This window comes from Lepidochelys kempii, chromosome 2 (assembly GCF_965140265.1).
Source record: "Lepidochelys kempii isolate rLepKem1 chromosome 2, rLepKem1.hap2, whole genome shotgun sequence".
Classification (NCBI taxonomy): Eukaryota; Metazoa; Chordata; order Testudines; family Cheloniidae; genus Lepidochelys; species Lepidochelys kempii.
The window spans coordinates 85,071,653-85,096,317 of record NC_133257.1 but is presented as its reverse complement, the minus strand read 5'-3'; the positions used below and the strand labels follow the sequence as shown (position 1 = coordinate 85,096,317).

General features: G+C 39.2%; 1 protein-coding gene across 9 annotated transcripts in view; it reads right to left on the bottom strand.

Annotated features, from left to right (window-relative positions):
* SMCHD1 (structural maintenance of chromosomes flexible hinge domain containing 1) overlaps positions 1–24,665 on the bottom strand; it is a 182,618-nt gene that overhangs the window by 95,993 nt on the left and 61,960 nt on the right. For 8 of the 9 annotated variants that reach the window (XR_012157252.1, XR_012157253.1, XM_073331462.1 and 5 more), the window contains 9 exons: positions 24,260–24,404; positions 23,954–24,050; positions 15,720–15,792; positions 12,479–12,618; positions 10,887–11,021; positions 6,406–6,633; positions 4,870–5,018; positions 2,177–2,265; positions 950–1,068 (listed from right to left, as the gene is read on the bottom strand). Coding sequence is in view for 7 of the 9 variants with exons in the window: in XM_073331462.1 (XP_073187563.1) it covers positions 950–1,068; positions 2,177–2,265; positions 4,870–5,018; positions 6,406–6,633; positions 10,887–11,021; positions 12,479–12,618; positions 15,720–15,792; positions 23,954–24,050; positions 24,260–24,404 (1,175 nt within the window). In the remaining 2 variants the exon portion in view is untranslated. The remainder of the gene's footprint in view (positions 1–949; positions 1,069–2,176; positions 2,266–4,869; positions 5,019–6,405; positions 6,634–10,886; positions 11,022–12,478; positions 12,619–15,719; positions 15,793–23,953; positions 24,051–24,259; positions 24,405–24,665) is intronic. The other variant, XM_073331466.1, reaches the window with a different exon arrangement.

The following is a 24,665-nucleotide window of genomic DNA, read 5'->3' as shown; positions in this document are numbered from 1 at the left end:
TAAGAAACAAAATGGAACTTTTGTTTCAGATGTTAGGTTTCTGAGAAATTGGCTTAGAGGAACTCTTATAAGCGTCACTGTACATGTTTATGTAATTACATATATGTATAATCACACAACAGTCCGTAATTATTTTATCAGCAACTAGAGTCCACATTTTGAAAAGCAGTCATCTGTTTCTGCACCCCAAACATAACAAAAAAAAAAATCAATCACTCTTTGCTTTCTACACATCAATTTATACTTTTTTGAGGAAACTTGCTCGCGCTAGCAAATCCTTCTGCCAAGTCCACTGTGTCCTGGGTATTTTCAGGAAGATGGACTTTTAGAGGAACTTGGGGTAACATGTTCTTCAGTCACACAGAGACAAGCTGAGACCTTGCAATTCCAGAAACTTAAAGGTGGCACAGGCATTGAAAAATACTTGGATCATCTCTACTAACGACTCAGTAATACTAATGGTCTATATCTAGCAGTTATGTCTTCTCATTCTTTTCCTCCCCCACACCAAACATCCCTACATCCACAAAGTGCAACACAAAAGACCGAAATGAGAAAATTACTTAAAAAAAATTAACTGACACCTAGAAACAAGAGACATAAAAATGGAGCATGGAGTAAGAACGGGTCAAATGATGAAAAGGTTGAAGCATAACCTGAAAAATGAGATTTGTTGTATAAGCTGCAGCAATGGCATGGAGATTTATCATCAGTAGTAAAAAAGGAACTTAAGTTGCTGAATCCCCCAGTTGTAACAGGCACATGGGATAGAGTTTAATAGATCTCTAAGATCACTCTCCTCTTTTAACGTATCAAAAGGATAATTTAGACTTTTTCCAACTTTGATTAAATTTCTCCTGGGTGACTAATAGTTTTATTATAAATCAATTGCTACAAGCTGGCAACAACACACTGTATGACATCTTAGAAAGTATTTCTGAGCACCTACCTGCCAAGTAGTTTTCAAATTTGATTTATCCAGCCCATTCCCAGAAATTCCTAAGGAATTTATGCAAGAGCTTGAGAGTGTCTGAATCTGATTCCCATACTGATCTGTAACCATCACATCTATTAAAAAGAAGAATGCGTATTTTTCCAAAAAAAATCTGTAACTGCACAAAGTCCTCTTTAATAGACAAAGTATGAACATGCATAAAATCTATATAAATAGGAAATAGTGAAAAATGCATTAATTTAGCCTAGCCATACCTGATGAGACTCCTCCTTTCCCATTCACACACATTTACCCTTTAGTAGTAGCTCATCTCTTAACTTGACATAGAATTAAAAGGGAAGTCTTCTTAATATTGAAACTCATGTGAGAGCACATTAAAGCACTGACATCAGCTGTCTTAAGCTCATTTTTTTCTTACCTCAAATGAAATAGGAGTTTTATTTCAAGATACACTTTTATACCCCCACAAAATGTTCCTAATATTTTTAATTTCTAGAGGCTAGTTAACTAGATATCTGATATTTTTCGGACCACGTTGAGGTCGTTTACACATTCAGCATAGCTAAACTGCTTGTATACTATAGAAAAAAACCCTCTCAATCAGCTGAAAAAAATCACAACATATTATTTCACTGACAGTTCTACCAATAAAATACCTCATAGCCAAACATTTGTAGCATCATAGCCAATGGGAACTTAAGTCATCAATGTATGCATAATAAAGACATTGAAATATGAGGTAAAAGCTGTGAAAAACATCAGAACTGAGGAATACTGAAAAGGCTGATTGTCTCCCCAGCATGCCTATTTCTATTCAAATTAGCAGCCTCAGCCAAAAATAAATTTATATAGAGATGACCAAATTTCTGAATAAGGTCTGAAATAGTATTCAAATTAAGGGGTTTTAGATAGCATGACTTAAATAAAATCTTCCTGATGATCTGAGCTCCAGAGGGAGGAATATCAAGTAGACTAGGAATTCAGATTTATAGGTGGGTTTCGTCTTCTAGAAGATATTTGTAACACGACCTTTTCACTTTGAGAGGTGATAAACTCTTCCATACTAGGATTTTAATTTTAAAATGTAGCTGCCTATTTTATATTGGACAACGTACTACAGAGTTTCTCCCACATGCTTTTTGTACAGATAAGATAATACATTATGAGAGAGAAGGAAATTTTTATATCCTACAATGAAGTATAGGACATGCAGGTACTCACCGATTTCACTTTGTAGCTCTTCACCCATCTGTAATGTATTTGGTCCTTTTAATTTGCATTTAATGTGTTTAGGCTCATCAGGAAGTGGTCTAAATTGGCATACAAAATTGGCTTGTAGTTCTTCATTAAATCAGTGACTTCAAACATATTTAACAAAAATAATTCATTTGCAACTGGAGTTTCAAAATTTATATCCTTGCATATATTACAGGACTCAAGTGCTTACATTTGATTTATTAGTTGCTAACCTTTTGTATTTTCACTTCAACCACAACCAGTGTGAGCACCGTAAGTATGACAAAATACAATGATGTCAGAGAACCTGGTTAAACTTGGTTTTCTACTAGTATGGTTACCAATACTTAGCATAGATGAGATTGCTAATTGTGTTTTGTAACCAGGCTAAAGTCCAGCTTAGTCTGCAATTTGGAACAGTATTTGTAACCAGATTAGGACAAAATAAATTGTACGGATGTCTGAATTAATTTTAAAACATTTGTCTAGTTGTAAAATCCATTAGAATCTGGATCATGATTAATATGACTTGATATACATACACAAAGATATCAAGATCTCATCTATAAAGAAAGGCATGTAGACCAGATTTTCCTTCAGTGCATTTTGTCTGAACCAATCTTGTTGAATTGAGGAATCTATTTCTTCCTAATCTATAGTATGTATAATCGTAGCACGAATAGTTAGCATGACGATCTTTAAAATGATATTTTTTCTTATAAAAAAAATTACGTTGGTTTATTTACTGACTTGAGTTACTTTGTCTTCCACAGGTATTATGTCTGACCGTGAACAGCTGAAAGAATCAGCATTCAAGTTATGTTCTAAATGAGTCCATAAAACGTCAATGACCAGTTTAAGCGATGTCTACTCTGTTTAGGATTGACCATTCTTCTCAGAGAGACAAGGTAGGTGAGGTAATATCTTTTATTGGACCGACTTCTGTTGGTGAAAGAGACATACTTTCAAGCAACACAGAACTTTTCCTCAGGTCTGGAAAAGGTACTCAGTGTCACAACTAAATACAAGGTTGAAAAGATAGTTTAGTAGTTAGCATATTCTAAGGGACCATTCAAGATGAAGACACTCTAAGGCTATGTCTACACTACACAGTTTTTAGCGATACCGCTGTGTCGCCACAGCCATGGCACTAAAAGTCGTGCAGTGTAGCCGCTGTTTGTCGGCTCTCCTGCCGACAAAAAACTTCTACCCCCAACGAGAAGTGTTTGCGTTCTTGGCAGGAGAGTGCTACTGCCGACAATGCGCTGTTCACACCGACACTTGTTGTGACATTTTAGTCTTTCAGGGTTTTGGTTTTTTTAAACACCTCTGAAAGACAAAAGTTTTGTCGCTCAATTGCCAGTGTAGACATAGCCTGAGTATCTTTCCCAGAGCTGATCAAGAGCTCTGGGTAGTTCGAATGCTTGTCTCTCTCGTCAACAGAAGTTGATCCAATAGAAGGTATTACCTCAGCCATCTCATCTCTCTAATATCTTGGGACCGACATAACTACAAGACCATTGCATACATTCTTCTCAGGGCTATTAAGCCTTGTTCCCAAGGAAGTCCTAGGGTTCATCTAGAGGGAGACTGGGAATAAATTTGTGATATTAATGCTGTATTGGCAGCAAACAAATCTTTGGGCTCCAACCAGTTAGCGTATTTGGCACTATCATTTAGTGCCTTCTATGTAAAGAGACAACCATGTCTGACTAAAAAAAAATAATTTTCAGATGCAAATATAAGTTTATTTTACAAATAACTATGCTTGAATCAGCTTCCTAAACACAATTTGTTAAGAAGATTCCTATCAAGGGGAAGACAGAAGAATCACCTTCTCAGATAAGGAATAAAAAATAAAGGTGATGGTCTCTAGTATTCTGTTTTGTTTCAGCAACAACAATGGTTTGTTTTTCAAGAATCTTTTTGGTTTGTTTTTCAAGAATCTCTCTCCTGAAGAAGAATGGCAGCTACTACCTAATCAAAATATCTTCTGTCTATTCAAGTAATTTATTTTGCACTACAAAGGTGTGTTGAGTGTTTTACAAGCACTTAAGATGAGATTCCTGCTTCAACTTTTTATAGTCTTCTTGCTTCAGGGTTGGCTACCATTTTGTATTTTGTGGATCTTGAGAACATTTGACTGCTGCAAACCTACCTTGAAAAGATATTTTGACTTTTAGTTAATATTTGTACACTGCTCTGAAGCTCTGTAGATGCTGAAAGTCAGGTACATATTTAACAATCACTGTTTCCAATTGTATGATACCTGTAACAATGTGCTCTGCACTGATGCAAATATTTCCCTTTTGTTGTTGCTGTAACCAATAGAGAGAGGCCAATGCTTTTCAACAATCCTGTAACACAGGCAACTGAAGCCTACCAAAATTTTTCACCAACATCCTCCCTATAAATGGATTTATATTCACAAGTGATTGTCAAGCTATGTACAGCCATACACTGATGTTTTTCTTCACACACCATGTTCTTCTCTGCAATCAACATTTTTTGCTTTAGGATAACCTATTTAATTCTTTACAAAGTATGATCTCTTTCACCAAATATTTTTAATTTTTTCCCTTTTATAGAAAAAACACTAATTATTGTTTTTTAAAGGACAGTATTACAACCCTTTACAAAAAGCATCATCAATAAAAATGTGTTTTAAAAGAACAGACCTGACTGTAAATGCACTCTCCAAAGATACATGGTCATCATGGAATGTAATTAGGCAATAACGCACATCTTTTACAGACGTTGGTACTTTAACATCAGGCAGTAGTCCCTGAATCATTTGCTCTCTGTTAATCCTGGGTGTCCAGTTAACCTAAAACCAAAATATTTATTAACTAATCACTGGCTATACAAATTCATCCCTTCATTTTTACATATACATTATGGTTTTCAGGACTGGACTGTGTATGTAAAAATGTACACAGTAGTAGTAATCTTATTCATGAGAGCCTTGAGTTTTTCCAACACTAACCTCTGTTACCTGAACAAATACAGAAGTCTACTTTGAAGAGAACTTGCATTCAACCTTTCTGACTGCCTAAAATGTCATGTTAACAGAGTCCTAATGCTATAAAACCTTACCAAGACAAAATCTGAATCAATTCAATGGAGCTCCGCCTGGGTATCAAGCCCTACACAAATCCTTCATGAAGTTACAGGTTTGACACAAATCTGATCAGGCTACCGAATGTTGGGAAAGCCCCCAAAGTTGAGAATATAGGTCTGGGGCAGGTATTACACAGATTAACATTTTATACTGGAGAGTAGCTATGAAGAGATGAGGAAATTTTGCACTGGAGGAGGCAGGACTTCTATTGTATTTTATTTTTAAAAAGGCTAGAAAATGCTAACATACTTTTCATAATACATATTACCGCAAAAGATGTTCTGAATAAACCAAAGGACCTGTTCTGCAATTTTTACTCAGGCAAGATTCTTATTGAGTCTCAGCAGCCTTGAGGAACAAGAATGCCAAACAAGCAAAGTAATGTTACTTTTATCAATTAATAAAATGTGTTACATAATTAAAGTAATCTTAGTCTAAGACCTTTACTGTTGAGATAGTTTCTGGCATTAATGGTAACAGAATATGATGCATATTACACAAGTTTTACTCAATTCAATAAAATGGTCATTAAGTGTCTTTACCCCCTATGGACATAGTTTTAACATTTTATTGGATTTTATAGAGATAAGCAATCTTATTAAATGAGAAAAGTAACATTTGCATGTTTGTATGGTGCTGTAGATCTTCAAGGGGCCTGTGAAGGTATGTTTATTCTACAATAAAATATCCAGGGCTGGCCTGTCAGATAACTGGGGCTTGGGCTGTGGGGCTATAAAATTGCAGTTAGACATTCAGGCTCAAGTGGGAGCCTGTGGGGAGGGAGAGTTCCAGAGCTAGGCTCCAGCCAAGCCCAAATGTCTACTCTTCAACTTTTACAGTCTAGCAGTAAAAGTCTGCTGACATGAACCAGCCATGGGAGTTTTATTGCAGTGTAGTCATATCCTGAGACTAATCAGTTGGAATGTTGCTCATGTACCTGATTCAAAAAAAAAAAAAAAAAAAAAGAGAGAGAGAGAGAGAACAAACCCCTTGTAAAGAAGCCAGTACATTTTCATCTTTACGTATTGTATTTTCTGTCAATTGTGTCCCATTTCCTTTGAATTTATGATAAAGTTTCTTCTAAAATACCCACCTTAATTTTTTCAGCTAGAGCTGAAGTTATGATGATCTCTCTTTCTCCTTCATCATACATTTGAAAGATAAGGTTGTGCATGACATCCCCTGCAATCCAGTTAATTTCATCCTGGTGTTTGATTTGAATAGCCTTTTGTCCTTCTACACTAAAAATCTGCAGTCTTGCAACATGGCTACTGGGGAGTAGCTTAATAGTCTTTTCCACTGGTGGCACATCTTTACAACTCTATGCATGGCAAAAACATTGAATGTGATATAAATAAGACATGAAATATAAACTTGTACATTTTGTGAGTGTTGAGTGTATTTGAGTTCTAACCTCCACTGAGATAAATGGAGTTACTCTGGGTTTATACTGGCTTAGGTGTAACTGAGGTCAGAATCTGGCCTCTCAACCACCAATCAAAACTACAATAAAAATGCAAATCTTAATTTCACATCTTGAAATATTAGTTATTTGTAGAAATTTTAATGTTTCACATGCCTCAAATCCAGTGTATTTTTTTAAAAAACAACAATTTTTAAAAATAACCTTACATCTATGTTCGAGAGTATAACACCCCCCTTTTTGAAATAGGTCAGTTTGCCATCTTATTATTCAACTGTAACTTTTGCAGGGTTAAATACCAATGGCAATATTTTTAGAGGTGCTGAGTGCTGCAGCTCCTCTGGACATCAGTGGGTGATATTAGGTTTAGTATCCCTGAAAATCAGACCTTAAGAATATATTCATCAGTGATATAAAGTATCACCATTAATCCAAATTACTACAGCTCCTAAACTTTGGAGATTAAATCTGCAATATCCCTTCTTAACTAAGTCTGAGGACACACAACCAGACTCTTAGTGCCTATGCAAAGGACTAATCTGACCAATTCAGATCCAAGGATCCCTGGAATCCTTCCCAGGACACCTAAGATCTAGGGAAAGCAACCAGGTCCAGTGGCGTGGTCCCTATTAAGGCATAGGGAAAATACTTACCTTTCATAACTGGAATTCTTCGAGATGCACAGTCTTTATCTGTATTCCACACTATATACGTGTGCTCGATGCACCTGAGACCAAAGAATTCTAGTCACTAATGTCTGTTGGTCTGCCCCTGTACCCTTGCTCTCCTTGTGCTTTAGGCTGAGAGTATAAGGGGCAGTGCGGACCCAGGCCTCTCCAATTCCTCCTCCTATCCTGATTCAGTGAGGAGCCAAAGCAGCAGGCAAGGAGGGCAGGTAGTGAGATAGAGATAAGGGCAACACATCTCAAAAAAACTGCTGTTATAAAGGTAACTGCCCTTTCTTCATCGAGTGCTGTTCCCCATGTGTATTCCACTGTAGGTGACTGACAACGAGTACATAAATAGAAGGAGGGTGTGAGGATCCAAGTGATATAGGTGCTTGTAGAACCACTGTCTCAAAGGACACATCAGTGGAGGAGGCTTGGACCAAGGTGTATTGCCCAAGAATGTGTGGCTGGAACTCCACATGGCTGCCTCGCAAATATCAAGCAGAGGTACTTCTAGAAGTGATGCTAACAAGGCTGCCTGTGCTCTTGTAGAATGAGCCTGTAGCTCAGTGGGGGAACAAAGGTGTGTGCACTGATTGAAAAGGTAGGATACAGCCAGAGATACACTGGGAGAAAACAGCTTGTCCTCGGGCTAGACCTGCTATGGCAAGAAACAGCCTAGATGACTTTCTGATCTGTTTTCTTCTCTGTAGGTAAAATGCCAAAGCTCATCTTACGTTGAAGGAATGAAGTTTCTTCTCTATGCTGAAAGTGTGGGGTTTTGGAAAGTAGAGAGGTAAGTGGATAGCCTCGTTTATGTGAGCCTCCAAACTACTTTAAAAGTGAATTTTGGATGTAGTCATAGCGAGACCCTGTCTTTATGAAATACAGTGTAAAGAGTGTCTGCCATTAGGGACTTCAGTTCACCTACCCATCTGGCCAAGGTGATGGCAAAGAGGAAAGCAACCTTCATAGCCAGGTGATGCATCAGACAGATAAACAGGGGGTTTGAAAGGTGGCTTGGTATGTGCTGAAAGCACTACATTAAGGTCCCATTGAGCAGCTGGTCTTATTACCAGTGGGGAAATTCTAATTAAGACCTTTAAAAACTTGATTGGGAGGTGACTAGGTGAGAAAAGATAGAGAAGCCATCCTTTGCAGGGTGACAAGTGCTGACTGCCGTCAGGTGAACCTCTACTGAGCTAAAAGAATGACCTGTTGTCCATTGTTATTGCCCTCAGTTGTGGTGAAATTGTACTAGGCATCCACCAAAGTGGATCTCGGAGATGTCATGAACATTGGTTTACAGCTCCTTAGTGTCCCATCAAAAGTATTTTTTGGTTGGGGAGGCTGGGTAGCTGCAGAAGAGGTGTATTGGGCAATATATCTCCATTTCTGCACCCACTGCCATTTGCAGCGTGGCTCGTCAATGCGCTTGTGATAGAAGGGCTGTGGCAAAGGCTTGCAAGGTTGCTGATGCTACTTTCTTCAGAACTGGGGTATATATATCCAGGAAGCAGAGGATTGCCATGGAGTCTTTTAATGAATGCAAAGACTTGTCTGTCTTCAGGTAGAAAAGACTGATTTAATTAAAGGGCAATGATTCATGGTGTTTTGTACCTATCGGGAGAACCCTGAAGAGTGTAGCCAAGATTCCTGATGCATCACTCTAGCAGTGATCATGAAGCAGTATCAGCAGCATCAACTGCATCTTGTAATCAGGTTCTTGTCACTAATACGCTCTTATCAAAAAGGGTGTGAGGTCAAGCCCTATTCTCCTGGAGTATCCTGTCTTTAGAGACCAGGAATTTAGAATAATTAAAAAAAAAAAAATTTGCCAGGAGGGCCTGGGTAGTTGGAAATTCTAGATTGGAAGCTGGTGGAAGTAAACACCTTTCTCCTAATAAGGTCTAAATGCTTGGCCTCCTGAGCCACAAGGCTGGCCCTTGGGTGTTTTTAGTCCTTTCCACGGCTGCTTTGACAGCTAGGAAGTTCAGGACATGGTGGGAGAACAAGAACTGATCTTTAAATATTCATGGTAAATAGGCTTAATGGCCTGTGATGGGATGTTAGATGGGGTGGGATCTGAGTTACTACAGAAAATTCTTTCCTGGGTATCTGGCTGGTGAATCTTGCCCATTTGCTCAGGGTTTAGCTGATCGTCATATTTGGGGTTGGGAAGCAATTTTCTTCCAGGGCAGATTGGAAGAGGCCCTGGAGGTTTTTCGCCTTCCTCTGTAGCATGGGGCACGGGTCACTTGCTGGAGGATTCTCTGCTCCTTGAAGTCTTTAAACCACGATTTGAGGACTTCAACAGCTCAGACATAGGTGAGAGGTTTTTTGCAGGAGTGGGCGGGTGAGATTCTGTGGCCTGCGTTGTGCAGGAGGTCGGACTAGATGATCATAATGGTCCCTTCTGACCTTAGTATCTATGAATCTAAACTCCACTCCCTTAGCCAGGACAAAGTATCACTTTTTGCTGCCATCTTAGGGTAAGATGAACGGGTAGGTTCCATGTGCCTCACAGATTTTGCTGGTTCCAGTCACCTCATTGACCAGGAGTGCTATTCAGCTAGATCCTGTAAGCTGTAGGATTGTCCAGGCACTTGTGTTGTGAGTACTGGATCTCCTCTAAGGGAATCTGAGGCTCTTCTGCTACTCTCCAAAGCAGCTCTTGGAACTGTGTGTGGTTGTCCAGAGGAAACGATGAGACTTCAAGGAAAATGAAATACGTGTTGGTACTGGTGGTATCAGCAGATCTGGTTCATCTTCTTCATCCTGCATAGGCTCAGGAAGCTCTGGTTGACCTCTTGGAGGCAAGGAGGTGCAAAGAGTCCCTCTTGGATCACACGGTCTCCAGCTGTGTACAGGCCCCATGGCCCCTTGTCACATCAGTATGAGGGATCAAAAATAGGTTGTGGCAGTCTCCAAGCTATTGGGAAAAATTGGTCCCTAGCAGCAGGACCTTACTTGGATGGACGAGATTGGTAGTAGGAGACTCTTGATCCCCTGTCTGAGCTGAACTCCCTTGGTGGAGTGAAGGATAGTTCCACTGGTACATCTGACTCTCCTAATGAAGAGAAGGTCAGGTCCAGTTCCATCTGAAGTGCCATCAGTACCCATGTCATGAAGCATGAGTAGTTAATGGAATGGGCTTGTTTCTGGTGTTAGAATCTCTCTGGTGAGGGTTGATCCCAACAACTGGGGAGACTACGGGTCTGGGAGGATGAAGACATCCTGTGCAGTGGTGTAGGATATACTGGAGGCTTAGAAGGCTGTGTATTATCACCTCGCACCAGGGGAGTCAGTGTAAAGGGACTCTTGGTAACTGGTGGTTCTTTAGGGGAATCTGACAGTAGCACCAATCAAGGAGACTTCAACCATGTAGTCGGTACTAATAGTTCACAATCCTTTAGGTCCAGGCGGTCACTTAAATTCATCCCTACCTCTTTCATTCGCATGCATCAGCAGATCAATACTTACAGGTATTTCAATCCTTGCTTTGAGCATCTGGTCTTTCTTTATATTCTGTACATGCACCACTGGTCCAGTTAAAATATTTGTCCCAGCGTTACTGCAATCCACGGCATACACAGGAAGATTTGGAGCACCTACAAACTATTTAAAATGCAAAATTACACTTAAATATAGTAGCATGTAAATAAGTTAAAATATTAGTTATGCAACACCAAAGGCAAGCATGGCTCTTTACAGGTAAAATTAGAGGTCCACTCCTTCAAGAATCTTGGAATCCAAAGCCAGGCTTTTCACAACAATGGAGAACAAACAACAACAGGAGAGGCCTGGGAGGATAAGGATCACAACTGTAACTGACATACATGTTTAATAATGCATATTTAATAATACATACAAAAAAGCATCAAACAATGTATTATGTAGGGGCACCAGTCCTTCCTTAGTTATAGCAAGAAGGTAGCTTAGGCTTAAACACTGGTTTTCAACAATCCCTCACATTATCCTAAAAATTTAGGTCCACTCTACACTGGAAAACTTTTGCTGATATAGCTACGGCAAACAGTTCTGTGTGTACACATCTTATACTGTCAGTATAGCTTGTATTAGTTCCTGGAGTGAAATAAAGTATACTGGCAAAAAGCACTTTTATGCCAATTTAACTGCAGCTACTCTAGGGGTTTTGCTCTTATAGAAATGTCACAAGAAAACAAAACAGAACACCGCCAAACAAACAAAAATCCCCACACTTAACTGACATAGCTATACCATGTCTCTAGTGTGGGCTTGCCCTTAGGATACGTGAATAATACACTATTTGTTTTTATACAGATTAGCCTGCATTTTCATCTCTAAGCATATTTAAAATATTTTGCCTTAAATTATTTTTTTCCCAAACAACGACTCTTGCCACTCAAAATTTAAAATTTGTTTAGATTTATACCCTAAAATTTATAGAAAACTTACCACTCATTCATGAAATAAAAATGTTAAAGTTAAGCGTATAACATGCATAAACAATACACACATGAAAATCTAAGTGCAAATATTCTTGTTAAACATTTTAAAGCTGCCCGCAGTGAGCTTATTTCTGAGAAATCTAAATACATGCAATGGGTTAGAGGAGTTAAAAAATATTAACTTCTGCAGTGGTTTGCTGACAGTTAAACAACCAATACTAAAAATAATTATTGTCATATAATATATTGCAAATAATAGTCTGTTATTTCTTATATTAAGAGTTCACTTGAGGCATTAGCTAATCCAAAGACCAAATAAATGTAAGCAGGGTTTCTCTTTCTCTACACACACGCACGCACACACACACACAGCGTGACCTGAAGTATCTTGATACTGTAATTAAATATCCTCATCTCAATATCTCTTTAATCTCTAATGTGTCAGCTTTTTGTACCTCTGACATGTAGTCAGGGACTATGTGGTAGAGGTGGCACTGAAGTTGCAATTACTATCAAATCTCAAAATGTCTGGAAAATTACATTTGGTTGACGAAACTTTTTTATTATAGACTTTCCACACTTTTTTATTAAAGCAAGTGCCGTAACAGAAGCCTATGCTAGTATACATAAAATGTAGCCTACCTTACAATGAACTATCAGTTTTGGTTGTGCTGTTATATTTCCTGCTTCATCCAACACTTCAACCTGAAAGGGGAAAGATGTCCCATTTTCAATCTTTAGAATTTCAGAATCAGGTTTCACTTTCAATTGACGAGGAGGGCCTGTAAACATACACAGTTTCAGAGTAGAGATTACACTTCAGAATTTTACAAGTTGTCTGACTTCAGTTTCTCTGTGTAACAACGGTAATCTGAAAATAAACTGCCAAGGTACCTTTGGTAACAAACAATCTAGCACAATTCATGTTCATGAATCTTTCCTCAGAAGAATTCTAGTATTGAAATAAGCAGGGGGTTCTGTCCTTACATGTGCATTGTTTACTATTCTCCTGAATGTGCTTAAATAGACAAACATACAGCAATCACCAGATATATAATATAACATCTTTACAAGTCACCAATACTATCAGTGCTGACCAGTAAACCAATAGAGATACTGAAACTGGACTTTCCCGTGAGATGCAAGACAAATATATGAAATGTGCTATAGGGTGCAGATAACCACAAAGAAATCTGATCAATCATGCTAAAAGGCATTCTAATCATGTAATCTACCACCTTTATAACTCATACACAAACATAAAGAAAAATAAATAAAAAGAAAAAATGATGTGATGTGGAGGTCATAGTGAGAGCTGTCGAAATAAACTTTATAGCTTAAAAAGTAAAATAATTTTTATATGTTGTCAATCTTAATTCTGAAAATTAACGTTGAGTCCCTAAAGGAAACTGTAAGTTATTAGACCAAAGGTATATGTCAAAGCCCTTCGAGAATGAATAAAGACAAAATAAATAGCTTTGGTCTATTTTCAGAAATATTTTGCAAAGAATCTCTCTTCTTGTCCATTAGTTATTTAAAACTTCTAATTTCTACCCTATGCAATAAAAACAACTATGGTGAATCACAGAGAATAGTAAATCCTGAGTGAAAGCTCCATTCATTCAGAAAAAATTTAAAAAGGGAAAGGGAACTAAGTAATTAGTTATGATATTCCACCTGAGCTGGGATCTATACATTTACAACCCAAGTATCTAAAACTGATTTTTATCAACAAGTGGGAAAAGACCTATTAAGTGACAGCTATTTTGGGGATCGGGAAGGAGGGAGGGAAAAGAGATCATGACAACTTTTGAAGACTACATTAAAATCTCTGCTAGTAAAAAGCTTTAGCCAAACAGAGTTTTCTGATCTATCCCTTACAGGAAGTTATTTTTGAAAACCAGAGTGTAGAACAAGCTTTTGGGAGAATAAATGGTAGAAAATCATCATCAGCAAGAACTGGTTACTAAATTTGCCTACCGTGGCTGAATGGGACCCTAACGATTAAAAATGTCAAATGAAAAGGATAGGCATTAAGAGACCAGATGCAGAGTTTTTATTAAGTCCTAAAGTGGCAATTAAGGATCTTCCGCACAGGATTGACATGACCTACAATTGTTCCCAGGCCCATGAAACAATCTTAGCAGAGTTGCTCTTCTGTAGTTGCTATGTTCTCTTTGCACATGGAGCACCAGTGTACTTTCATCTTATTTGGGATAGCCTGTGACATCATAAAAAGCAAACAGGAGGAATAGATGGAGAGAAGGAGATGAACAGGTGGTTCTACTCAGGAAGCAACCCCCAATGAAATTTTAGTCCCCTAAGAAAAGCAAAGAATGAAAAAGATTTTGCTCATTATTGCCCCCAAATTAGCTTTAAAAGGTAGGATTGCACTGAATCAATTGCTCTGAAGTGTCACTGCACTGCCAAAGGTATAGATTCCAGTGCAAAGTATGTGGCCATGCCCAGCAATTCTATGAACAAATCTCAACTGTGTCTGGTATTTGCAGGAAGACAGAGAATGTCCAAATATCTTTGACAAAGAAGAGGTGAAAATTCAGAAGTACATCTTTCATTTTATGTAATCTGATCAAATTAGACTGTTATACCCATTCTCAGAAGACAGCATTTACATCTGTCTGCAGCCCAGAAAAAGGTAATGGAATAAAATAGAAATTGCACGTGGACTTGCTAGTCTAACTATAAGGAAGGCAACCGTAGAATAATTTCCCCAAAATGGTTTGGCACACCTGATGTCGGTCAAAAGGGCAGAGGCCAAGAGTAGTTAACCCATGACAGACCTGACAAACCTCATACATTTCCGTAATCTGGAAAAGCCTGTGCAAAAAGGAGTAACACCACCATCTGAACAAGGGCATTTGACATCTTTTCTTGAAGGCACCGTGGTAAATCTCTTTCATATACTGTATAAGTGGAACTGCTTGAGAAATTGGTATTTGCAATGTTGTTGTAGCCAGGTTAGTCCCAGGATATGACAGAGACAAGGTAAAGAGAAGTTCTATTGAGCTCATAAGCTTGTCTCTTTCACCAACAGAAGCTGGTCCAATAAAACATTGTTACTTACTGTAACTGTTGTTCTTCAAGATGTGATGCAGACATGTATTCCATGCAGATGTGCACACATGCAGTGCACCAGAGCCAGAGAACTTTCCCTAGCAGTGCCTGTAGGGGCATTGCTCACATCTTGTGGCCTTATGCCCTCTCCTGGCCTTATAACGGTGGCGCCATCCCGACCCCCAAAAGTTCCCTCACACCAAAACATCAGAGGAGGATGGGTTGCGCAACACATGTCTGCTTCACATCTCAAAGAACAAAAGTTACAGTAAGTAACCATGTTTTCTTCTTTGAATAGATACAGCCATGTATTCCATCCAGATGACCGTCAGGTAGTACCCACAGTAGCTGGGGCTCAGGGTGTGTTTGAACACAGACTGCAGGATTGTCTTCCCAAAATTTGCATCTGAGCTGGATGCAGCAGAATGGCACAGTGGTTTGTAAACATATATACAAAGGGTCAAGTGGCAGCCTTGCAAATATCCAAAATGTATCTCAGCCAGGCAGGTGATTTCCAGCTGCTAAGAGAACAGGTAGAGCTGGAATGCTGAGCCAATGTTTGCCATATAAAGGGGGAATGACATCATAAAGTTTGTTTTAAGTTTCCAGTCTTCACTTGCTAGTAATAATATACAAAGCCCAGTACCCGGACTGACATATTATGGACAATGACAGATCATAAATTATGTAGAGGCAAATGTACATCTCATCAGGTATTGTGTCTTTGTGGATGGAGGTACACCATTATAAAAAAAATAGCATTAGAATATTTTTCAACATGTCATCACAAATATTTCAAAATACTTACCAGGCAGTAATCTTATTTTGAAGATCTGTGAGTCTTCTTTCAAACCAGGAAGAATAACCTTCAGACTGAAATTCTATTGAAAAGAACATTGTAAGGATTAATGCTGAATGAATGCAGATTCTAAATTTGTTTACATAAATTCTCATATCCTACAAAAACATATTTTGGACTCTCATGAATATTTTTGTAAAATTCCAGAGGCTTACACAAATTTTCTGTATTAAGTTGCAAAGTAGGCTTTCAGTTTTCTGACGTTATTGTCTCCAGAGATCTCTATTCTTGTTGCTGCATATCAACCCACATGAACCCAGACACTTTAAAAGCAGTTAACATAACTTGTGATTGCCTGCCTAGATGCATGTATGAATGGACACAAAACAACAGCTTTTAAAAAAAAGTTAGTTGGGGGGGGGAGGGGGGGTTTAAAGAAGAGATATGCAGACCTTGCCTATCGCTCTCTATCTGCCTGAAACAAGACAACAAGAAGGGAGGGAGAGTGAAAACCAGTCTGGACAGGTAATAAAAATGGAGACAACTCTAGTTATATAATTATCTGTAAGTGTTGATTTGAAGATATATCACTAATCATCACTAAGCCCAGGCTCCCAGTTCAAGACCTCCCATAAGCCCAAACCTCTAGGAATTAAATCCAATGGGAAGCATTGCAGTCCTTGAGTGCCTCATATTTTGTAGGTTTCAGAGTAACAGCCGTGTTAGTCTGTATTCGCAAAAAGAAAAGGAGTACTTGTGGCACCTTAGAGACTAACCAATTTATTTGAGCATAAGCTTTCGTGAGCTACAGCTCACTTCATCGGATGCATACTGTGGAAAGTGTAGAAGATCATATTTTGTAGCTACTTAAAAATGTTTATATGTATACAATTTGCAAGAGTATGTAATAAAAGAGTTACAAAACAAACTCTGAGTAAACATAGTTGCAAGTGGTTGATTGCATTTATCTTTCTTCTGCCCCAGAGATGCTAAATCTGGGAAAGTAAAGCTCCAAAAATGGCTCATGAAAATAAATGCAAACAATACTGCAAAAGGCAGAAAAAACAGATGTCCATTTTAAAGGATTTAGAAAAGTCAACCTTTAAACAGATGTCATGACGCAATGTTAACTGTAAAAAAAACCAAGGAGTCCTTGTGACACCTTAGAGACTAACAAATTTATTTGGGCATAAGCTTTCGTGGGCTAGAACCCACTTCATCGGAAGCATGGAGTGAAAATACAGGAGCAGGTATAAATACATGAAAGGATGGGGGATTGCTTTACCAAGTGTGAGGTCAGTCTAATGAGATAAATCAAACAACAGCAGGATACCAAGGGAGGAAAAATAACTTTTGAAGTGGTAAGAGTGGCCCAATACAGACAGTTGCCAAGAAGGTGTGAGTAACAGTTGGGAGAAATTAGTATTGGGGAAATTAAGTTTAGGTTTTGTAATGACCCATCCACTCCCAGTCTCTATTCCGGCCTAATCTATAATTGCACTTCTGTGCCATTATAATTACAAGGTAGGGTCACAGAATTACAGAAGAGTGGGGCTGGAAGGGACCTCAAGAAGTCATTAAGTTCAGCCCCCTGCACTGAGATAGAACCAAGTAAATCAAGACCATCCCTGACAGGTGTTTGTCTAACATGATTTAAAAAACCCTCTAATGATGAAGATACCACAACCTCCCTTGGAAACCTATTCCAGAGCTTAACTAACCTTACAGTTAGTAAGTTTTTCTGAATATCTAACCTGTATCTCCCTTGCTAGAGATTAAGTCCATTACTTCTTTTTCCTACCTTCAATGGACACAGAGAACAATTTATCACAATCCTTTTTATAACAGACTTTCACATATTTGAAGACTTATCAGGTGTCCATTCAGTCTTCTTTTCTCAAAAATAAACATGCCCAGTTTTTTAACCTTTCCTCATGGGTTTCTAAGCCTTTATAATATTTTGTTCTTCTCTGCAATCTCTCCAATCTTTCCTAAAGTGTGGTGCCAAGAACTGGACATAGTATTCCAGCTGAGGCCTCGCCAGTCCAGTATAGAGCAGGAGAACTATCTCCTGTGTCTAACGGCTATTAATATGCTTCAGAAAGATATTAGCCTTTTTTGCATCAGCATCACATTGACTCATTCAATCTGCGATCAACTATAGCCCCTAGATCATTTCCAGTGTACCCCACCCCAACTAGTTAGTCCCCATTTTGTGTGTGTGCATTTGATTTTTTCTTCCTAACCAAAATACTTTGTTCTTATCTTTATTGATTTTTATCTTGTTGATTTCAGACTAATTCTCCAATTTCTCAAGGTCTTTTTCAATTCTAATTTTAATTCCAAAAAGCTTGCAAACCCTCCCAGCTTGGTGTCATCTGCAAACTAAACTAAACTAAAACTTACTTTTATATATATATATATAAAAAAAATCACACCTACTGATATGTCATCCACTAGGACAGTAACCCTGTCAAAGGAAATTAGGTTGGTTTGGCATGATTTGTTCTTGACAAATCCATGCTGTCTCTTCCTTATCACCCTATTACCCTTTAGGTACTTACAAATTGATTGTTTAATAATTTGTTCCACTATCTTTTCAGATATTGAAGATAAGCTGATCGGGCTAAATCCCTGGGTCCTCTTTGCTCCTCTTTTTCAAGATAGGTACTATATTTGCCCTTTTCCAGTTCTCTGGGACCTCACCCGTCCTCCATTTTGTGCCTGAGCCTTTCTGATTTTGTCCCTACTTGTTTGTGCTATTCTTTTATACTTCTCCTTAGCAACTGATTCATGTTTCCACTTTTTGTAGTACTCCTTTTTGATTTTCAGGTCATCAAAGACCTCCTGATGGAGCCTCTTACTACTATTCTTCCTATCTTTACTTCACATCGGGATAGTCTGCAGTTGTGCCTTTAAATATGATCTCCTTGAGAAACTGTCACTTCTCCTGAACGTCTTTATCCCTTAGATTTTCTTCCCATAGAATCCTGCCTACCGGTTCTCTGACTTTGTTAAAGTGTGCGTTTTTGAAGCCCATTGTGCTTATTTTGCTGCTCTTACTCTTCCTTTGCTAAGAATCATTAAATCTATCACTTCATGATCACTCTCACTCAATTGCCTTCCACTTTCAGATTCATAACCAACTCCTGCCCATTGGTCAGACTCAAGTCTAAAATGGCTTTCCCCCTGGTTACTTCCTCCACTTTCTGAAACAAAAAGTTGTCCCCAACATATTTCAAGAACTTACTGGATACTTGTTTAGCCCTATTACTTTTCTACCAGATGCCTGGGCAGTTAAAGTCCCCCATTACTATCAGGTTTTTGTGTTTTGGATATTTCTCATATTTGTTCTAGAAATGCCTCATCCATTTCATTCTCCTGACTCGGTGGTCTATAGTAGACACCTACCATGACATCACCCCTATTTTTTCCTCTTTATCTTTACCAGGAGAGTTTTAACTGCTCTGCCTCTAACCTCCTTCTGGACCTTAGATGGACTTTCTTTCTGAATTCTTCTCAGACCCCTCCCTCTCTCTTACCTTTCACCTATCTTTTTCCTTTTGCCTTCAAGCATGCTCTTACATCTGCTTTAGTGTTTTGAAAATAATCTTCACCTATTCCCACCTGCCTTTTTATCTACCTTCAGCACCTACCCTCCTCTGTTTATTCAGAATCTTAGAATGTGCTGTCTTTTTGCACTGCTCCCTCTCCTTCATGCGGCTCCTTGATCCCCTACAATCTGACTTTGTCCCTCTCCATTCCACCAAAACCACTCTGAACTATGTCATTAATTGCCTCCCAGCTAAACCAAAATACTGATTCTTCTTCTTTATTGTGATACTGTCCGATACCTGCTACACTGATCCACAATCTTCTTTCTACTATTTTCCCATTACTATTATCTAGGTTTTTCCCCACCTCGCAGGCTCACTCCTTCAGCATTTCCTCATCCTCCTTCTCAACCACACCTGTGTCTTTTCCTTGGTTCCCTCCTCCTCTTCCACTCTAGAGAGAATGAGATCTCAGAGTAACTATTGCCAGAGTTCTCTCTCTACTCCCAACTTCTTCCTCTCCCATTCAGTATCCTTTCTGGCTATCTCTCCGAAGTATCCTGATTGTTTTGCTATCATCTCAGACTATTTTGAAGAAAGTGAATAGTTTTCCTCCTAACGTTCTCTGCTTCCTGGCTCCCGCTTTTTTCTTTTTTAATCACCACTGTCAACTACACTATCCAACTTACCTCTTAGATTCATTACTGCAATGTAATCTTTTTAACTCTTCTGACTCCTTCTTTCCCCTCCATCCAGTCCTCTGTTAGGTACTGTCACCACTTCTGATATAACCATAAAACATCCTTTCTTCATTTGCATAGTTAAAACTTGTGTCTATATTTTGTCATCTCTAGTTCTTATCGCCTCACGGTTTATCCAACCAGCCATTGCAAGGGTAATTTTCCTCTCCTACAATGATTACATCACATTCCTGCACCCTGAGTTCTTTAAGTGGCTTCCCATTTTACTAGATTGAATTCAAGTTTCTCAACCCAGTCTTCAAGATCCTCCCTAATCTTGCCACAGTCTACATTTCTACTGTTACTCTTCTTTACTCACTACTCCCTTCTCTCCCTAAACTCCTCCCAATTCTCTTTCACTGGTATTCCCTTTTTGCTCATCCCTCATATTCTCAGCTTTATTCCTTCACACATGCAATCCCTATGATTGGAACAAACCTCCCGTTTTCAATGACCAAGTATGTGCTCTCTCTCCTCCATCCAAACTCCTCCCTCAGAACACGTCTTCCAGAAATCAGGAGAGCCTTCCTCTCACCCACGACGCCCCATCAATGATACTCCAACGCCCTCACAGATTTCATTTACTTTTAAGACAATCCAAGAAACACATATGTTTGTTATAAGAAATGCTGTATCCAAGTCAATTAATCATAGGGGACCTTGAGAGGTCATCTAGTCCAGTTCCCTGTACTCAAGCAGGACTAAGTATTATCTAGACCATTCCTGACAGGCATTTGTCTAACCTGCTCTTAAAAATCTCCAATGATGGAGATTCCACAACCTCCCTAGGCAATTTATTCCGTGCTTAACCACCCTGACAGTTAGGAAGTTTTTCTAATGTCCAACCCTTGCTGCAATTTAAGCCCATTGCTTCTTGTCCTACCCTCAGAGGTTAAGAAGAACAATTTCTGTCCTTCCTCCTTATAATAACCTTGTATGTACTTAAAAACTGTTACGTCCCCTCTTAGTCTTCTCTTTTCCAGACTGAAAAGTTTGGATTTGTTTAATCTTCCCTCCTGGGTCATGTTTTCTAGACACTTAATCATATTTGTCACTTCTCTGGACTTTCTCCAATTTGTCCACATCTTTCCTGAAATGTGGCACCCAGAACTGGACACAATACTCCAGTTGAGGCCTAATCAGTAAGGAGCAGAGCAGAAGAATTACTTTTTATGTCTTGTTTACAACACTCCTGCCATACATCCCTGAATGACGTTCACTTTTTTTGCAACAGTGTTATACTGTTGACTCATATTTAGCTTCTGGTCCACTATGACTCCCCAGATCCCTTTCCACAGTACTCCTTCCTAGGCAGTCATTTCCCATTTTATGTGTGTGCAACTGATTGTTCATTCCTAAGGAATACTTTGCATTTGTCCTTATTGAATTTCATCCTATATACTTCAGATCATTTCTCCAGTTTGTCCGGATCATTTTGAATTATAATCCTATCCTCCAAAGCACTTGCAACCCCTCCCATCTTGGTATCATCTGCAAACTTTCTAAGTGTACTCTCTATGCCATTATCTAAATCACTGGTGAAGATACAGAACAGAACCGGACCCAGAACTGATCCCTGGCTGCGATACCCCATTCGTAATGCCCTTGCAGCATGACTGAGAACCACTAATAACTACTCTCTGGGAACGGTTCTGTAACCAGTTACGCACCCAACTTATAATTACGCCATTGATATTGCATTTCCTTAGTTTGTTTATGAGGTCATGCAAGACAGTATCCAAAGCTTTACTAAAGTCAAGATATACCACATCTACCACTTCCCCCCTATCCACAAGGCTTGTTACCCTGTCAAAGAAAGCTATTAAGTTGGTTTGACACGATTTGTTCCTGACAAATCCATGCTGACTTTTACTTATCACCTCATTATCATCTAGATATTTGCAAATTGCTTACTTAATTATTTGCTCCATTATGTTTCCAGGTACAGAAGTTCAGCTGACTGGTCTGTAATTCCCCAGGTTGTCCTTATTTCCCTTTTTATAGATTGGCACTATATTTGCCCTTTTCCAGTCTTCTGGAATCGCTCCAGTCTTCCATGAGTTTTCAAAGATAATCACTAATGGCTCAGATATCTCCTCAGATGTTTCCCCCCCTTTATTGAGTAATGGGACTACACTGTCCTTGGTCTTCCTCTTGCTTCTAACGTATTTGTAGAATGTTTTCGTTACCCTTTATATCTCTAGTTAGTTTCATCTTGACTTGGGCCTTGGCCTTTCTAATTTTGTCCCTACATACTTGTAGTATTTGTTTATATTCATCCTTTTTAATTTCACCTACACCTCTACCCCAATATAATGAGGTCCGATATAACGACAATTCGGATATAATGCGGTAAAGCAGCGCTCCGGGGAGTGGTGCTGCTTTACCTCGTTATATGCGAATTTGTGTTACCGCAAGTGGTTCCACTGCACCCCCCCGCTTACTTGCTGTGGACCCCCTACCCCAGCTTGCCTCCGCCTCCTCCCACAAGCACACCATAGCTTCGCTTCTCCTCCCTCTCAGGCTTGCCATGCCAATCAGCTGGTGCGGCAAGCCTGGGAGGAGGGAGAAGCGGAACTGCGGCGCACTCATGGGAGGAGGCAGAGCGCAGTGGGTTGGGGGCACAGAGGAACCTCTCCCCGCCCCAGCTCACCTCAACTCTGCCTCCGCCTCCTCCCCTGAGCGCGCCACCGCCGCTCTGCTTCTGCCCCCACCCCCTTCCTTCCAGGCTTCCCACACCAAACAGCTGATTGGCGTGGCAAGGGGCAGGGGAGAAGCGGAGTGGCAGCGGCGCGCTCAGGGGAGGAGGTGGAGGCAGAGTGGAGGTGAGCTGGGGCGGGAAGTGGTTCCTCTCCCTACCCCGATATAACGCGGTCTCACCTGTAAGACGGTAAGATTTTTTGGCTCCCGAGGACCGTGTTATATCGGGGTAGAGGTGTAATTTCCACTTTTTATAGGACTCTTTTTTGATTTTTTTACATTAATGAAGATCTCCTGGTTAAGCCAGCGTGGTCTCTTGCCATACTTCCTATCTTTCCTACGCAGTGGGATAGTTTGCTCTTGTGCCCTTAATAATGTCTCTTTGAAAAACTGCAAGCTGCCTTCAATTCTTTTTCCCCTTTGATTTGCTTCCCTTGCGATCTTACCTACCAACTCCCTGAGTTTGCTAAAGTCTGCCTTCTTGAAATCCATTGTTTTTATTGTGCTGTTCTCCCTCCTACCATTCCTTAGAATCATGAACTTTACCATTTCATGATCACTTTCATCCATGCTGCCTTCCACTTTCAAATTCTCAACCAGTTCCTCCTCCTTTGTCAAAATCAAATCTAGAACAGCCTCTCCCCTAGTAGCTTTCTCCACCTTCTGAAATAAAATGGTCTCCAATACAAGAACTTATTGGATAATCTATGCCCGGCTGTGCTATTTTCCCAACTGATGTCTGAGCAGCTGAAGTCCCCCATCACCACCAAGTCCTATGCTTTGGATGATTTTGTTAGTTGTTTAAAAAAAGCCTCATCCACCTCTTCTTCCTGTTTAGGTGGTCTGTAGTAGACCCCTACAATGACATCAACCTTGTTTTTTTATCCCTTTTATCCTTACCCAGAGATTTTCAACAAGTCTTTCTCCTATTTTAATCTCAATCTCAGTCCAAGTGTATACATTTCTAATATATAAGGCAACATCTCCTCCTTTTTTCCCCTGCCTGTACTTCCTAAGCAAGCTGTACCCTTCTATACCAATATTCCAGTCATGCGTATTATTCCACCATGTCTCTGTGTTGCCAACTATGTCATAGTTGTGTTTATTTACTATAATTTTGAATTCTTCCTGCTTATTCCCCATACTTCTAATATGAACAGATAAAGACAACAGAACACTAGAATGCATTTTACATGTAAAACAGTGAGCAGTTTTAATATACTGCCCAAATTTAAATCACTCAGCCTACCTTGCCCAGGTAATTGTTTACGTGGCCTTTAGCAGTGACACCCTTAATGACGCAACTTGTTCCTTTACTTATTTCTTCATACTGTAAAGTCAAACCACTACAAAAATAAATTAAAATTAATTTAAAGAAAAGCATTTTAATTCTCACCCAAAATATACACAAGATGTAAAAACGCTTAGAAGCAACAGGAAGTGAAAGTCAATTTACATTAAAAATACCTAGTCCAACACCTTGTAAAATTAAAGAACAATAGTGTTTAAGAGAGTTACAAAAAAGGGAGAATAAAAATTTGATACGTTTCATTACCTAGCTTCAAGAATTGGCTTAATATCAGTTGCCAGATGTGTGGGATGACCAAATTCATCCTGCAAGTCCAAAGGAATATTAAAAGGTACTCCAACTCGAAATGGAGGATCCAAATGACCCACTGAAAATTTTTCTGGTTTCCCCTCTAAGAGAGAGAAAAAAGTTAATGTAGGTAATTTTATCTGTAACTGCACGTTATATTTCTTTTAACTAAGGCATCAGTACAGACACCTAAGCTCCCCCCTAATAGGCCAATTGATGGGGTAGGGGTGGGGGGTCCCATCCTAACAGGCAAGTAGACAATAAACTGAGATTTTTGGCAGCACTGATAGATCAGAACCTCCCAGTCTCTCCTTCAGTCTGTATGGATTTAGGAGTAACTGTTTAAAATGCAAACATATAGATG